Raw genomic sequence first — 17,017 nt, forward strand, 5'->3', positions numbered from 1 at the left:
TCATATTTCTTAAAAGTTAACAGTACTAGCCTTCTCCTCTTTCACTTTTATTATTCAAACTTCTAAAACCAGTAAAAAGTAAAAAAATTACAGCAAAATGTACAGTTGAGTAAATAGGACCTTAAGTCAGTGACCACTGGAATTTGGCCTTTTGACAGTTTGTTTTTGTTATTTAGAAATTAATTTTTTTAAAATGAAAATAGTAACACACCTAAAAACATTGTTTGGTTTCAGCTAACACAGTGGCGGGGTTCGTCACTCATTCTGCGTGTTTGGAGGCTGAATCAACGTGTCTCTGATGTCGAAGGCTTCTATGAGCTCCTAGGAAAGAACAGTTGTGACAATAACATCATGATCAAAGACACAAATAAAGATATTTTTTTAATGTACATCTTGTATTGTTGCTACATTAAGTAAAATGTTTTCAGGCCAAGACTTGCTAACCTTCCACGTCTTTGGGCTGATGGAGACGATGCACTGTTTACGGCTGTATGATCCTCCAGCCTCCACCTCTCCCTCCTCTACAGGTGCTGAGACACAAAAACATACAACGCTGGTAAAACAGACATTTTTATGTCAGTCCCCAGTCAGAATAATACAACTAAATATTGCAACTCCTTACCTATACAAGGCAGTTTGTCACTATCAAAATACATCCGTGCTAACCCATCCTGAAACACAAACAACACGGTCACACCTGAAAACGGTCACTAGAGGGCAGAAAAACTCAGTATAAACACACTTGAGCTCACCCTGATTAGAAAAGACGTGTGGAAAATGTTTTCTACCGTCCGAGAAAACGAGTTGGGGTCAATGACAAACTCGTAATAGGATATCGGCGATGTTGCTGCGATAGAAGCAGAGACACGTGAGGAAATAATAGTGAAAAAGATAATGAGATGTTTGTGTCTGTGAAGTCGACGTTACACTCACGATCATCTTGGTAATAACTCTTCAGGTATCCCAGGATCCTCTCCACCTCTTTCTCTGTCGCTTCTTGATGGGAGTCTTCCATTTTCTTCAGCTGAGAGACATCAGGGACATAATGAAGTAAGTATGTGAGACATCAAAATCCTCTCAGACAGGACATGTTCTGAAAGACAACTGACTCAGTTTGTCAATTTTGAAACATTACACACTCACTCCGATGCATTTTATTGTTCTACTTGTTTTGAAAAAATTGCAAAATGGAGAGAAACACCACACAACTCTCCAATGGCTTTTTGTAAAAAAAAAAAAAAAAAATGCAGGAACCCCAACTTTTTTTTTTAATAATTATGATGGACAAAGTTTCTGGGGTCAGTGTGCGAACAATGACAAAACTCTTTCTGACAAAACAAAATTGACTCGCTGTGCAAAGGCCCCGAGGCTGCACCAAACAGTACAAAGCTTTATTTTTAACACTGAGATCAGAATTCATAAATCAGCTTTCAAATGCTGTGCAGATGGTTTTTTTTCTTCTTTTTCGCGTGTCTATTCATTTTGTTTAAAACCAATATTTCTGCACAGTTGCAAATAAAGATGAGGCGACAATAACATTAGGAATATTACACTATTTGTAGAATTAGATTACAGTGGTGGCTGCATAGGATTATCTCAAACTTGTATGAGCCAAACATTTTCAATAACTTCAGATGGTTAAGTGCAAAAGTCACATAAAAAAAAAGAAAAAGAAAAAAGAAGATCGAGATCGATTCAGTAATTTCCAAAATTCACTTTGTTTTTCTCTGATTACATATCCTGCTTTGGTCCTTATTTGTTGGTGTTTACCTGAGTAAACAGGGCAGTCTCGCAGCAATCTAACAGCAACATAAATTACATTTACTCACTAAACTCAATTGTTCAATTTAAAAAAGTCATTTAATCCGATGAATTATTCAAATTGAGGATTTACTGAGGGGGAGATGTTATTAAATATGACGACAGACATCTGAAGCCTAATTTGAAAACCTTCTTTGCAGACAGTCACTCGTAACTGTCTGCAAAGTCACATGCATGTAGAGAAGTGGAGTTTTCTCTGTGGGAACACATCAGTCGACTCTGCATCGTCTGAAGTTAGTTCAAAATGCAGCCACTCTTCTGCTAACTGAAAAAGGAGAATGGATCACATGACACCAGTATTGGCCTCCATCCACTGATTACTGTATCGGCATACTCCAGTTAGAGCACCGATGTCGACTCATCAGATGCTCCTGGACGTTCTCAGAAATAGGCACAAAACCAGCAACGACCGAGCCTTTGCATGGCTGCCCCTAAACTCCGAAAAAGCTAACCAATGCAAATATAAACTGCTCAAACAATAGAAACTTTTGAGTTGCAACTGAACACCCATCTTTTTTCATTTGCAACTTAAAATGATTGGATCTTTTGTTGCGCCTCGTCCTTTGTTGTGCAGTAATTTGCTTTATTATGTTTATTCTCTCTTATGTCCTATTGCCGTTTGCTTCTGTATTTATCTGTTTTGTATTTTATGACTGTCAAGCGCTTTGGTTCAACTGCGGTTGTTTTTCATTGTGCTCTATAAATAAAGTTTGACTTGACCCTCTTTAATATGGAAATATGGGTTAAGTTTAGGTACCTGAGTAGGCATTATCCTTTTGGCTTCTTTGCTCGGTGCCTTCCTTTGCCGCTCTATCCTTTGCTTTGGAGGTGGCGGCTCTGCATGGAAGGATCCCATCCTAATGCAGAACGACGGGAATGAAAAGGTCAAAGAGAGAAAATAGTGCTGAGGACAGAAACAAACCAAGCAAAATGCAAAAATGAACCTAAAAATAAGAATATGAATAATAAACCCGTTTAAACTCTGTGTAAATTTCCAATCTGCATTATTTACTTGTAGGTGCACTGTACATTTGTTTGATTACAATATGCTGTTTTGTCATCATAAGTGGTTGTTTGAATAAGCGGGTAAGTGTCCCGGCACTGAAGTCACCCCAGCTGACACATAACATCCTGATGCACTCACATGTAGTGGAAGGAGGGCGCCGTCCTGAAACAGCACTCTGCTCTCCTGGCCAATCTCTGCCAAGCGTCCTCGGGCAGGTAGCCATCTCCGTTCTGCTGCTCCTCCTCGCCGTCTTCTAGTCGGTTGAGTCCCATGAAAGTCAGCTGGCAGGAAAGAAGAGACATCTCCTCATGAGCGTATTCCCATTACACACATACTCAGATTTTCTACATCGTATATTGTTATAAGATTATCATGTTGCTTTCTATGTCCTATTTTCTTAATGTTTTTTCCCTCCTCTATCACATTTCTCTCCGTGTTTGACAGTAAAGCACTTTGTATTAATTGTGTTAAAGCTGTGACACTTCTCTGTAAATAAATGTGGCCACTTCAGGGTTTCAACAGCTTAGGGGAAGTTAAATTTAATACTTTAAGACTTTTTTAATGCCACCCGGAATTAAGTTTGAGGACAATTAATGAGTATACCGGCTGAAGACCATCTGTAAATGTTGTTAAACAATGCAGCGATTATGTTATCTTTTTGATGATAGTGTGTACACAATAAACTCACTCACAAGATGCTCAGCAAAAGCAGTGGGATCAAAAGTTGTGCCCTCGGAGAACAGTTGGCTGGCTTTCTCCTTTCCGAGGTCCGTGGCCACAACGAGGAGCTGAGCATCCAGAGCTGCTTCTCTCGCCTGCCGGACTGCCGGGGAACACAGTGAAAGTGAAGTGGCCAAAATATAGGACTGAGTGATGACGATGAGCCGTGATTCAGGTAATGTTGTCAAGATACTGGAATTTCTAACTTGGACACCATACCTTCAAAAAATATTGATAGTCAATTCTGTTTTCAATACTGCGGGGAAAAGTTAACATTGACATCATAAATGATATAGTGGCAACAATGACTTTTCTGTTCTTAATTAGCAGCAGAGAACAGCTGAATTACAGTGGTAAACATTAACACTTGAGCAGCCGGTACTGGCGTATCTATACTGCAGAAAATGAGTACTGACACCGTTTCAAATCAATATGTATTGGTGACGCAATATTTTTCACAAGATTTAGGTATGACTCTGGATACTACAATGTACCATTGCACTAAATTTAATTGAGCAATTTAAAAAAGGCAATTTTGAGTCACCAGTTAACGTGACCTGCATGTCTCTGGACTGTGGGATGAAACAGGAACACCGGGGGAAACACGGGGAGAACATGCAACCTCTTGTACAGCAATGTACACAAGTCTGAGGCCACCTTGAAATTTTGTTATTCTAACAAGGTTATAATAATCATCCATATTTATTTCTCAGTAGTGTCTTTACTAAAATACAACCAGCACATACAGGAAATATGTATACAGTATTACAAACGCAAATATTTCAAAATAAAACTACTTCAAAAGGCTAAATTTGAAAGTGATCTCCCTTTCCACTCAGCATGTACTGATCTCTCTTGGCCAGACAATGTGAGATTTACAATACTAATCATCTGGTGTATTGTGACACGTCCAAAGCTCAATATTCATTGTTTGAGCTACTTTTTTGTTATGGTTGTACAGTTCCATGTTTCACACTAAATACTGACTTCATTTTTTGTTCTGACTTTTTGGGTGTTTTAAATCACTGTACATGTTATCTGTATTCTTTGATTGTATCTTAATAAAGAGACTGAGGGATTTTTAAAAATATTTCCTCACTAAACACTTAAATGCAGCTTTATTGATAAGAATATGAGATATTACATAAGTAAATAAATAAATGAATTAATTAACAGCCTTTTAGAATCCCCTTTGAAAAAATGGTTGCCATTAATTTAGCTCGAAGCCAAATATAACTTATAATTTTACATTTTAAGTAAAACCCTTTCCTACAAGCAAAACACACACACACACATAACAAAATCAACAAATCTATGGTGGCCTATGACTTTTGCACAGTACTGTAATATTTATGTCAGTGCAGGTGCTGACATAAAGAAATCTCTCTTAATAAAGAAAATATGTATTGTGTTATGTAGTGCAGCACTGTAGCTGGCCTCCATGCTGTTAATGTAAATGAGTGCAAACATCACACCTACCATCTTTAAAAAGTTTGTTTGCCTCTTCCAAAACTTCTGTGAGCTTGTTGTTGGAGGGACTCAGCATATCTTCCCTATTCTCTGGAGGAAAAAGACAAAAGGATGACATACAATGACATACATTATACATTTACAGGCAATGCCGTTCTCTATATGCTCAAGCAAACAGTTTGCTTCGCAAGTTTGGTGCATGTACAGATGGAGTGAAGGTGGCTTTGTTCAGAGCACACCGCACTCCTCTCTATACTTCCCACTTGTGGTCTAATTACAGCAAAGCAAGCCTGCGTAAAATTCAGGTAGCTTACAATGATGCTTTGAGACTTCTGCTGAGGAGACCACGTTGGTGTAGCGCCAGCGAGATGTTCGTGTCTGCAGGTCTTAATACACTGCAAGCCTTGTTGAGAAATTTGATGTATAAATTTATAGGTCGGCTGAACAACTCAGAGAACTGTATAATCATGGCTTTGACAAGCATCAAATTGAGCACTACACGCTATATGTCCAGGATATGGAAGCATTGGTATAGTAGTCTCCTCTGTGGTCATTGACTTTTTTAATTGTTTTTTAAGTGATCTGTACATATTGTATTGGGGATTTTTTTAAATTTTTTTTATTAAGTGATCTTATTGCATTGTGAATATGATGTGTATGGTACTTCTATGTGTCTTTTATATCTTTTGTATGTATTGTCTTCCTCTTATCTGGACCATTGAGTCTGTAATAAAGTTTATTATTATTATTATTATTATTATACATCAAACAGGTACAATAAACAATAAACAACAACAACTAAAGCCGTCACCATGCTGTCACTTACGCTGCACTGAGTTGATGAGGTCTCTGTACTTGCTCCGTATCTCTCTCCGGAGTCCCGGGTCATTGTCGTCGTCCTGCAGGTCTGCTGCGCCGAAGCCACCGTCGTCCCCGTCTCCCTGGTGCTGGTCTCCTCTCCGGCGGCCGGCGGTGCCGTTGTGCCGGGGAGCCTCCTCCTCGCCGCCTGCGGCTCTCCTCATAATCACTCAGTTAGTGCACGAGCTGCATGTTGCGAGAGGGAACCACGTTGATGCAAAACAACAGCAATATAAACAAATCGTGTTTCTGTTTGAGAGTGTTATAGCTAATCCATTACCTTATCATCAATTCTTGATATTAGATAATTAAAACAACCCGAGGCTGGATGCAGCTGTTGAGTTCTTTAACGTTATTTCGCGACGTTAAAAAATTAGCCAAAGACGTTATGAAAGTCAAGATAAAAATCCCTCACTGAAGCTAATGTACAAGGTAGTCCTAATGCAAAACGCTGCTAGCATCAGATTAAATACAATCAACACAAAGCGGTGAATTCAATGTATTGGATAACCGGTGTCGTGTTGCAGGCGTGCTAAATGACAACTACACATTACCGACGTTAGCTACAGCACAGCGACATAAGTACTTTATGCTAGCATTACATTATTACATTATATCTCAACGAACCACAGCCGTGGCGTTAGTGCAAATATGCTTATACAAAGTTTAAAAACACACTAAAGCAGCTAAAATACACGTAAATATCCCAAACTCTGATCAGCTATCAGACAAACCAGAAGCAGGCTGCTGCCGGGCGGATCAGTGTCTGGCGGTTCACTCAAACACGGAAGTACTGAACAATTAACCATCTCGTTTCCGTTCGTTTCAGGCAAACCTTAGCTGATGCTAACTAGCTAAATCAGCTGGGTTAGCAACGGAGCTGAACTTTTATACTGTTTTCTCACTTACCACTGCAATCGTCATGCTAAAAGTGAAATCATAACTGAAATACGCTAACTGTTGAACTAGATCGATCCATATTGATTTAGATAACTTTAATATCGCTACCTGCGTGCGGCAGACCGCGCCAGGAGCATTCCAGCACTGTTGACGACGGCGAAGTCAGTTTCGTATTGGTACTTTCTTGACTAAGAGAGACGGAAACTCGGAATTAAATCTAGAATATTACTAATGTAATTCAATTTTTAAAAAGTAACTCCTGCCTCACAAAATAAATGAAACAATGAAAATGTACATATAAATCACAATTATTACTTTTTTAAAATCTTAAATTAAACTCTCAAATGCAAAAGCATATTGAAACAACAAATAACACTTGAATGGTAAACGTAATTATGTTGCCAAATTTCAAGACTCAAGACATTTCAGATTAAGAACAACAATGCTAAATCTGAAATGTGTTTGTAAACAGCAATGTCACTGGGGATGTGTGTGTGGAAACATAAATAGGCCTAAGGATTAACATTTATTCTTTACTTTCAAGATTAAAAAAAACATTTGATGTTATCAGATTCCTAACCTCTAAACATATTCTACTAATGCATGTAAAAAGTCATTGCTTAAAAAGGCTTAAAACATTGACATTTTTCCTTTTTTATTAGGTGGTGGAGGCTTCAAATAAGCCTACTCCGTTTTCTCCCTCTCCCTGCACTGTGCATTATTTATTATGTTTGTCATGTCGTGTATTTTAAATTGTTCAAAAATGAAAACATCAATTACAGCCTAACTGATCTTGACGAGTAGTCTGCCATACAAAACTGACACATTAATAACATCAATGAGTAGAGATGACACTGTTTTGACTTACAAATACATTAAATTACAATTACACAAGATCCAAAATCAACACATGCAACATATTTTTATTTGATTTGATTTTTTGAAGCAAGCTTGCCGAGGTATCCAATCAAATTTTTCGTCAAAATTCCCTATTTAAAATCGTCTGACGGATATGAAACTGACTTCGTCAGTGAAGAGCTCCAGCAGTGAACAAACGTCAGCAGTGAGATGGTCATCCCGCGATAACTCACCGGCAGATGGCGCGCTAATATTGTACGTAGCTATTTAACGCGAGAGTCGCCCTTCTATAAACTTATTGTCCCTGTTGTCAAAGTAACCAGAAGAGTCATCAGCTGACTGACACAACCAGCTGACTGCTGTTTATGGTTTCTTTACAAAGGGACAAGTGGTTAGTGTTGTTCTTTTTTTGATATTATTACTGTGTTATTTTTACTAAAATCATTTACGTCATAACGTTTGGTATATATAGTATAGAGTATTTTAGCTTAAAATCATTGTATAAAAACTGTTGTTTCCTTTTTAAGGGACTGTTCGTTACTTATAAAAAGAAGAGGGTGTGGTGCAAAACGGCGAAGGTAGTTCATTTTTTTTTTTTTTTTTTTTTTAAGCACTGGAAAGGGAATTATGTTTTTTTTTTATTTGGTAGGGACATTCAGGGGAGGGACATTCAACTTTAAATTATTGTGTTTTGTATTTATTTAAAACATCCTCAGATCCCAAAAATGTGTTTTACCTGTTACACCTGTTAAAATGTTAAATTATAAGTTATATTTGGCTTCAAACAAAAACAAGGGATAACCATTTTCCGGATTCTAAAAGGCTTTCATTTATTTATTTATTTGTTTGTTTATGTATTTATCATTTATCATTTGAGGCACTGCTGGTTATTTACAAGATTTGGCTTCAAGCAAAACATGTTTTCTAAAAGGCTGTTATTTATTTATTATTTTTATTGTACTTTATTTATCATTTAATATCTCATATTTGTATAAATAAAGCTATATTTAATTATTGAGAGGAAACGTTTAAAGCCTGTATCTCTCTGCCTGTTATTTATCACAGCTGAGACGCAGTGAGCGCCGCTTGTGTGGAAGGACGCAGCTAATCCCTCCGTGACCTCTCCGCGCTGCAGAGTCCCGTCTGCACCGGATGAGCCCGCAGGCACATTTTAAACACCGGACATTAGCATCCAGGTACTTTAACGTTTGTGTGAATCATGGGGGAGCTGAGGTCCGCCGCTCCGGGGCCTCGTCTGGACCTGAACAACTTCGACTCGGCGGACGCGGAGAGGAGTCGGTACGTGCTTACGAGCCCGCGCTCTCTGGAGTCGTGCGCGCGTCTCGGCATCAAACCTGTTGAACTTCTGATCAAATCGCTAAACGACTTGATTGCTGAGCGGCGTGATTTGCCCTTTGATTCGATGAGAGTCGTGCATGAATCCTACGAGAAAGAGAGACTGAAGCTTTTACAAATGTGCCGAGAGGAGAGGGAGAGGATTATCCAGGCGGCCGGGGACAGGTGGCCGGCCGGTGATAAGGTGTCAGGCCTGGAAGCGGTGCCTGAAACTAAACTCAAGGATCACTCAAGGGACAGGAGACTGAAAACAAGGACCATCCCCTATGCAGATCTGTGCTCTAAGGGGAAATCAGTAAGCACGTGCTCTAACAGAGAGCCGGACAGCAGCACAGTGTGCAGCTTCAGCCTGGGAGACCTCAGACACACCCCGGCTACTGAGCTGCTGCTGGACAGGCTCACCAATGACATCAACAAGGAGATGTGTGTCAAGGTGTCAGAGAGAGACCGCAAGATAGCAGCACTCATGCTAGTGAAGCACCAGGAGGAGCAGGCTCTCCTCAAGCTCAGTTACCAGGAGGAACAGCAGCGTAAGGAGGCCCGCAGACTGGAGGAGGCCCAGCGAGCTCAGGATGAGAAAAACAGGAGGAAGAAACTGAAGCAGAGCATGCAACGCTGGCATGAGGAGCTGGAGGCCCGCAAAAGGCTGAGGGAGCAACGGGCCAAAGAGAAAGCGGTCCAACTTGAGATGGAGGTGCTGCTGCAGGAGGACCGCAGGAAGAGGCTGATTGAGGAGGTGGATGGACAACGCAGAGAGAAGATAAAGGCTGCACAGAAGGAGGCAGGGGGGCGCAAACGCTACCAGGAGAAGCTGCTGAGAGAGAAGGAGGAGGTGGAGGAAAGGGAGCGAGAGAAGGAGAGGCAGGTGGCAGAGGAGAAGGAGCAGAGGGCCAGGAGGAGCAGAGTGTTGCAGGAGAAGAAAGAGAGGCAGAGGCTGCAGGAGGAGAACCGCAGGGAGCTGCTAAGACACATCCTGCTGAAACAGCAGGTAGAGCAGCGGGCGGAGGAGGTCGAAGCACAGATGAGGAGCACACTTGAGAAGAAGCTGCTGCACTCCTGTAAGAAACGGGTCCAGGTTGTGGAGGCGAGGCTGATGGAGATGCAGGAGCGGGCGGCCCGGGAGGAGGCTCAGATGAGGAGAGCGCGGCAGAGGGCCGAGCTGCAGAGCAACCAGCAGCTGACACAAAAACAGATCCTGGTGGAGCTGAGCAGGAGGCGCACAGAGAGAGCCACTGAGCACGCCTCCGCCCAGCAGAGGAGCAGAGCTCTGCAGACACAGCAGCACAACAAACACAGGCAGCTCTGCCACCAGAGGCTGAGGGAGAGGATACAGAGAGAGGAGGAGGCCGCGAGGAGGGTCAGAGAGAGCCGCATCTTCATGAAGGAGTGGAGGAGGGAGAGGCTGCGGAGACAGAGGGAGCAGATGCAGGAGGAGGCGCACAGGCTGGCTCGGGCCTCCTTTCACATGAGGGAGAGAGTGAGACAGCAGACACACAGACGAACTTTTGATCAGATGGCTCTGGAGGCTCAGCTGAATGCCCCCATGAGCCGCCTCAAACTGTGAAAGAAACCAAAAACTCCCATCCTGACTCCAGAAACACATCAGCACCTCCTCTCATAAGAACAGAGGCAGAATGCTGCCATGCCAGAAAAAAGAAACCGGCATGTAGTCCTAACAAGAAAAGTTCATTGTTAAAATAAAAACATTTTCATTTTCAAGCAGGATATCTTCCTGTTCTATCAGGATATTTTCTTGTTTTAACAAGAACATTTTCATTTTCAAACAAGAAATCTGCTTCTTGTAACAGGATATTTTCATTTTCTACCGAGAAACTTTTCTTGATTTAACAAGATATTTTCATGTTAGTTTTAACAAAAATGTATGACATGATAATCACTTATCACGTCATGTCGTGATAACACATTGTTATAACGTAAAAACTCATGTTTAAATGAGGAAACAGTGTTGGAGATCGGCTAAAATGGGGAGTATGACTCATCTACAGGACTTGATTAAGTTCTGCTTCATTTTTACTGTTATATAGCACAGTGGATGATATACGCAGACATATCACAATTTCATCCACCGAGCTCAATTACAGCGAAAATATTGACATGTTTCAGCCAAAGAATAAAGCACAACTTAATCAAGTCCTGTAGAGGAGTTATATTCCTCATTTTAGCTGATCTCCAACACTGCAACAGTGTTATCATGTTATACGTGTTAAGTTTCTTGTTAAATCAAGAAAATATCTTGTTAGAGTTTAAAAAAAAACATCTTTTAATAATGTGATAAGTTTCTTGTTAGAACCAGAGCCATTACTTGTTACAACAAAAGTAAATTTTTCAGGCATGGCAGCAATACGCTGGCATACATGGGCTTAAGCATTAAAGGACACACTCATCCAGAGCTGCTTACATTAGAATCAGTATTAAAATAAATGAATTCAGAGAAAACTCTGCAATCTAGAAATGTAATGAGGACATGCCATACGTGTGTGTGTGAGTGTGTTATAACCGCGGTGCCACTGCGGGATCCCTGGATCACCCCACGGATCATCATCGTGTTAGAGCTTTGCTTTTAGTGATGTCATGTCTCCTAAGTCACAGTTTCTTTTTGATATGATGCCAAAGTGCCAGCGTCCCTGAGATTGTGCCATATGTTTTCAATATTATACGTTTATAATGACAACTGAAGGAACAGTGTGATTGGATATGGGGGGTATTTAGTGGCAGTGAGGATTGCAGATTGCAACATGTTGAAACTGTTCCCATTTAGGATCCATTTAATGCTGGTTGTTTAGGGGGTTTTTATTGGGAGCTGTATTAATGGCAGAGGTCTCTTCTTCTCCAAAACAAATGCGCCAGGTGATTAAAATCAGTAAAAAAACCACTTTAAAAAAAAGCAGTTTCATGTTGTTTTTTAAAAAAGCATTTTTCCAGTGCTCTTTGTTGGACCCCTTGAGGGCTACTGACCCTGATGTTTGGCCCCAAATGCTTTATTTGATAACCAGCTTCCATATTTAGTAACGAAAAACATCTCTGCTATTTGAGCCAAAGCACAGAATTGTTTAGCTTAACTTATAAACCAGTGAAGGCCGCAGACCTGAGAGTAGAGGGTTAAAGCGTGGCTCGTAGCCACTGGGGTTTTTGAAGGTTGACATCAGTGTTTTGTATTTGATATGAGCAGCTATTAGCAGCCTGTGGAGTGCAGATAAGAGAGGAGTTATGGGGGAATTTGGGGAGGTTGAAGATGAGACAGGCTGCAGCGCTGCGGGTGAGCTGAGGTCGTAACACTGTTTAATGCTTACCAGCATTGTGTTTGTTTTTTTCCTCTTTTCTCATCCTCTTATGGCCATCAGTGTCTTACCATATCACCATGTCTTATTATATGGATTTTCTTTACATTTTCTTTGTATAAATTAGGGTAGATTGAGAAAATTAGATTACAATATTGAGGCAAAACTGGAGTCCATGGACTCAAGTAAATGTATGATATGAACACAGATGCTTTGACTGATCTGGTATCTGATTTTAAAATGTTATTTCACTTCCGGACCATAAGAAATGTGTGCGCATTTATCACTTTGTAGTGTTCAAATGTTTTATTAAACCATATCAAATACATCACAATTCAAAGTGTATAATGCCTTGATATTTAAAGCTTGTTTCCTTATGTATATTTAAGAGACTGGTGTGGTTCTCTAGTTCACCTCTGCAATGAAAAAAAATGTTTTGTGAGGAAGCTAAAATGTGCAAGTCATGAAGCAGTCCTAGACACCATAAAACATGAGCTGACATGTTTTTATCCCATGCTGATTTCTGCATATCGGTGTGATAAAGAAGGAACCGAAAGAGAGATAGCCTTGACCCTTAAAGTGACAGACACACAGTAAATTCAGCAAATTATTTGTAGTTGGAAATAAACCTCTTAATAACCTCAGTTGTACAAAGCCTACTGTCAGCCACTTGTTTCTGTGACTCTTTTATTATTAAGAGCTTATTATTATTAAGGGTTTACTTCTACAAATTGCTGCTGGTGTTCGACCTCATATAGAAGAGGCTTTGGCAGTCGTGCTGATAAAAACTCAGCTTAAAAACTTCCATATGAAACTAATTCACATCCTAAGACTTGGTCATTTGTACCATTGCACACTGATAGACTGAAAGTCTGGTTCTATTTTCAAACTCTGGACTATACAACAAAAAACAGGACATTATTTTAAAAAGTGCATCCTAGATCTCTTACAGTATCAGATTATTTGGTTGTTCCTGTAAATCTATCCAGTTACTAGGATTTCACCACTGAACTTGCCATTTCCTTAACCTGACATGATGAAAGCGCCTCGAGAAGGCTTATTGAATTCAGACTTGGCAACTTATAGCTCTTTTTGTCAGTCTTGGAATAGAAACTCAGTCCACTGAGGACAATATGTTACCTATCTGATTCTTCACACCCACTGGAGAGCTCTTTTGAAACGCAAACAATAGCTGGACCCAAAAACCAGTTTCACAGACTAAAACACGCCGAGGTAAACTCTAATCCACAGCACATTTTGTTTACTCCATCAGACGCCATACAGGAAGTCAACGCAGCACAGTATCTTTGGGAGGTGTTTTCCTTTCAGGCGTGGTGATCTTTGCACTACACTTATCTGGCCGGATGTCTCTCTCTCAGTCGTCCCTCAGCCCCAGAGCCAGCACCATCGGGAGCCCGACCCCGAGGATCAGAGTGAGGCTCTCCAGGAGCCCCAGATGTCGCTGATGGTGGGCCTCGGCTCCGGTGTGCTGCTGGGGGTCAGAGGGGGGCTGGCTCGACCTGCTGCTGCTGATCTCGGGGAGAACGTGCACCGTGGCCACATAGAGGAAAGTCCCGGCTGAGAAGAGCATCCCCACACCTGTCGCACTGAGCTGGTTCTGAGATGAGCTGCCAGACTGTGGACACAAACACGCCAAATCAGACAATACCCGACCTCTGAAACACAGCACGCACATTATGGCTGATGTGTGCTTTCTTACTGCGTATATTATGAAGTAGGTGGCGATGGCGAGTATCGGCGCTGCAGCTGAAAAGGCCAGTAAGTGTCCCTGAATGTACTTTTTTTCAAGGCCTGCATGCATCAGAAAGGAGACCAAACCAAAAGCTGCAGGTGCCTAGGAGACAAGACAGCTGGTCAGGTCGTTTTATCGTTTCTCTTACAGATTGCATGCAGTTGGTAATACTATATCGACTATGGGAACAGTGTTTAAGATTCAGGCAGATTCAGTGGCATCTAGCATTGAGGATTGCAGATTGCAACCAGCTGAAATTGCTCCTGGTTAAAATTCCTTCAGCATTCATTGTTCAGGAGATTTTCAACCAGAGCCTTCAGAGATCTCCCTCTTTGCAAAACAGACCGTGTGATTAAAACTGCTAAAACCACTACATGAAGCAGTTTCTTGCAACAAATCCATGTTTATCCTATGCAGTTTGGTGTACTAGCCTAGCACCTGCTAATGTGTGCTCACCTTATTTCTTTTTTTCCAGGTGCCGAATTATCCGAAGAGGTCTCTTACTCTTCAAAACAAATAAACCGGATCATTGAAACCCTTAAAATGGAGAATAAATTTGTTCTTTGCTTCAATTCAATGTTTCTCCCATGCTGTATGGCATGTCAGAGAGGGTTAGACTAACACCTGCTAATGTGTGCTCATCTTTTTTCCTGATAACTTCAGATCTGGATGCTCAGGAGGTTTTTACTGGGACCCGAAATTGTCCCCAGAGGTCTCTTCCTCTCAAAAACAAACTAATTTGATGATTTAAACCACTAAAAAGACTGAATAAAGGAGGTTTCAGGAAAACAAAACAAAATGCCATCCCCCTAAATACTACACACTGGACCTTTAACTGAGATGTTCTCTCAGGGAAACTCACCTTGTGTAGAATCACAGCTAAAAATACTATAACTTGCACTGTCACTTGACCCGTGGCCACAGCTGCACCCACAGCGAATCCATCAGCTATATGCAAACAAAAATCTTGTTAACAGTCACAACAATCTACACATCACGTAGATGAGTCTGGTGGTTTTATGTGTCTGTTTTTGTCATGCAAAGTGTCCAACAATAAAGGACAATAAAGTTGAAGCTTGAGCCTCCAGGCTGTGCTATAGACACAGAAAAATTAGGTCATTTAACACATAAAAGGCTCAAACAGTGAAGCAATCACATGCTGAGTCACATGTGGAAACTCCAGTGCTCTGTGGCCCAGAATTCCTTGAAACATCTTGTGTACCTTAAACAAACACAAGCTAGTAGAAACAGTGTGTGCTGCATACATACCTGCAGCATGAATAACCAGTCCCAGAGTGGCCGTGATGCCGACACTGTTAGGCAAACGAGTGGTCTGGTCTGAAATGAGACATTGAACATGTTGTGGTGATAAGTATGAAGATATGACGACATTCTGCAAAATGAAGCTGGTGCGAGAGTTCTGTTAACTTGCCACGCATGGAGAGGTAACTTCCAATCTGATCCACTACAAACATTAAGGTGAACCCCAAAGTTAAAGCCACCCCAATGATGAACCGAGGCGGAGGGCCTATCTCTGGTGAGGTTGCATTTTCATTTTTTTCACTGGCATTCAGATCGGATGGCACATCCGAGGAGGAGGACGCTGCAGAGGAGAGATGAAGAGCTTTTGATCAAATCCACATCAAAAACAACAAGGCAGAGCAGCACACATTTGCTGCTTTCATCCCCGTGCGCTTCATCAAACAATCAGGCGTACATTCAGCGGGCGAGGATGGCGTGGATTGTGCGTGATGGCAGTTGGCAAGACAAACAAGGACAAAGGGTTGGAAGGAGGTGTCATAATAGACTGTAAGTTTCATGTTTGTCGGCCCTGCTCACCTCTCCATGACTCCTCCAGTAAGCCCACTCCCTCAGGGATGGTGATCGCCAGTGCTGTCCCACACAGGAGTCCCGCTCCCAGGATGGAGACAAACTGGAGGCTTTTCTGGGGATCAGTGCATGATTTCAGCTGATCTCAATGGATTTCTTCCCCAGATCATGTGACAGGCAAAACAGCTGCTGCAAGTTCTCCGATTTTCATGATTATAAGAAATGCTACTCATTATTATATATTATTATTAATGTTGTGCATATCATTTATTGTATCGTGCCCATTTAACCATAAGTGTCAATAAGTGACAACTTACATTTTTTTTTTTTTTTTGATTTATTTAATTTTGCATACTGTGCACCATGGGGAGTTTGCAATATCGTTGTGTGCTTGTTCATATCATGATAAAGGTTCATGAGACATTTGCAAGCTTTTTTAAAAGGGACCACATGTAAAAAAAAACATACATTTCAATGGTTAAAATTCACAACAGCGTGGGAATGTAGATTGGATTTATATGTGTTCCCCTTTTTCTTTCGTTGTTTTCTTTTTATAAAGTACTTCTATTTTTTATTTGTGTCATATTTTTACATTATTTCATCTAGTTGTTTTTCATGAGTCATTTGATTTGCTGACCGCAGGTGACAATAAAATATTAGTGAAAAACACTCATCAATCAACATGATATAAAGGCATAAATCCTCATAATGCAGTCACGTGGATGGGGTCATATATAGAAACAAACATTACTCTCTTGTGACTAATTTGAGGACTGTTTGGACATTTTTCAGGACTTCACTAGGGAGTTTAAATAGGCTAAACAAAAGCAAACAAACACTTACCTCAGAGAGTCTGAACAACAGTGGGATGAAGCCAAGTAGAAAACAACCTACAAACATCGCAACCGATAAAAAAGTGATAGTCAACCCGCCGTCCATGACGACGACTTCTCCTTTCCACAAGTGCTGACTCAGTTTGCTACATTTTAGATACTTCCGGAAGCTTACACTTTATTCTCACTGTGTCGCCGGACTTCAGTTGTTGCATTATTGAAGACATTAGTGTCATTCTGCTGTTCCACGTCGCACCTCGGTCTCCCCTTTGCACCACTGCAGCGCCTCCCTCTGAGCAGCACCCAGAGGCGG

The 17,017-nt window shown here is 41.0% G+C and overlaps 3 protein-coding genes across 8 annotated transcripts; 1 reads left to right on the top strand and 2 right to left on the bottom strand.

Annotated features, from left to right (window-relative positions):
- Positions 1-31: 31 nt before the first annotated feature.
- On the bottom strand, positions 32-7,004 carry nsmce4a (NSE4A component of SMC5/6 complex). Of its 4 annotated transcripts, none has more exons than XM_042501841.2 (11): positions 6,884-7,004; positions 5,844-6,061; positions 5,027-5,107; positions 3,520-3,650; positions 2,966-3,108; positions 2,579-2,678; positions 934-1,024; positions 753-847; positions 623-671; positions 445-530; positions 32-321 (listed from the first exon to the last, which is right to left on the bottom strand). In XM_042501841.2, exons 2-11 carry the CDS (start codon positions 6,037-6,039, stop codon positions 256-258), a joined length of 1,038 nt encoding a protein of 345 aa, XP_042357775.1. In that variant the 5' UTR covers positions 6,040-6,061; positions 6,884-7,004; the 3' UTR covers positions 32-255. The 4 variants fall into 4 exon arrangements, with proteins under 4 accessions (XP_042357775.1, XP_042357776.1, XP_042357777.1 ...); XM_042501842.2 differs by having other exon boundaries at positions 6,785-6,933; XM_042501843.2 differs by lacking the exon at positions 6,884-7,004 and adding an exon at positions 6,610-6,717.
- Positions 7,005-7,948: 944 nt separating this feature from the next.
- On the top strand, positions 7,949-12,622 carry LOC121955032 (uncharacterized). Of its 2 annotated transcripts, XM_088086121.1 has the most exons (3): positions 7,949-8,024; positions 8,161-8,211; positions 8,699-12,622. In XM_088086121.1, exon 3 carries the CDS (start codon positions 8,853-8,855, stop codon positions 10,551-10,553), a length of 1,701 nt encoding a protein of 566 aa, XP_087942247.1. In that variant the 5' UTR covers positions 7,949-8,024; positions 8,161-8,211; positions 8,699-8,852; the 3' UTR covers positions 10,554-12,622. The 2 variants fall into 2 exon arrangements, with proteins under 2 accessions (XP_087942247.1, XP_042358751.2); XM_042502817.2 differs by lacking the exon at positions 8,161-8,211 and having other exon boundaries at positions 7,961-8,024.
- On the bottom strand, positions 12,576-17,001 carry unm_sa35587 (un-named sa35587). Of its 2 annotated transcripts, XM_088086122.1 has the most exons (8): positions 16,880-16,989; positions 16,715-16,761; positions 15,881-15,986; positions 15,474-15,644; positions 15,311-15,379; positions 14,904-14,989; positions 14,009-14,143; positions 12,576-13,924 (listed from the first exon to the last, which is right to left on the bottom strand). In XM_088086122.1, the coding sequence occupies exons 1-8, from the start codon at positions 16,938-16,940 to the stop codon at positions 13,664-13,666; spliced, it is 936 nt and encodes a 311-aa protein (XP_087942248.1). In that variant the 5' UTR covers positions 16,941-16,989; the 3' UTR covers positions 12,576-13,663. The 2 variants fall into 2 exon arrangements, with proteins under 2 accessions (XP_087942248.1, XP_042358715.2); XM_042502781.2 differs by having other exon boundaries at positions 16,715-17,001.
- Between the last annotated feature and the right edge of the window lie 16 nt (positions 17,002-17,017).

Source organism: Plectropomus leopardus, chromosome 13 (genome assembly GCF_026936395.1).
Source record: "Plectropomus leopardus strain MGB_pleo_1.0 chromosome 13, ASM2693639v1, whole genome shotgun sequence".
Lineage (NCBI taxonomy): Eukaryota > Metazoa > Chordata > Actinopteri > Perciformes > Serranidae > Plectropomus > Plectropomus leopardus.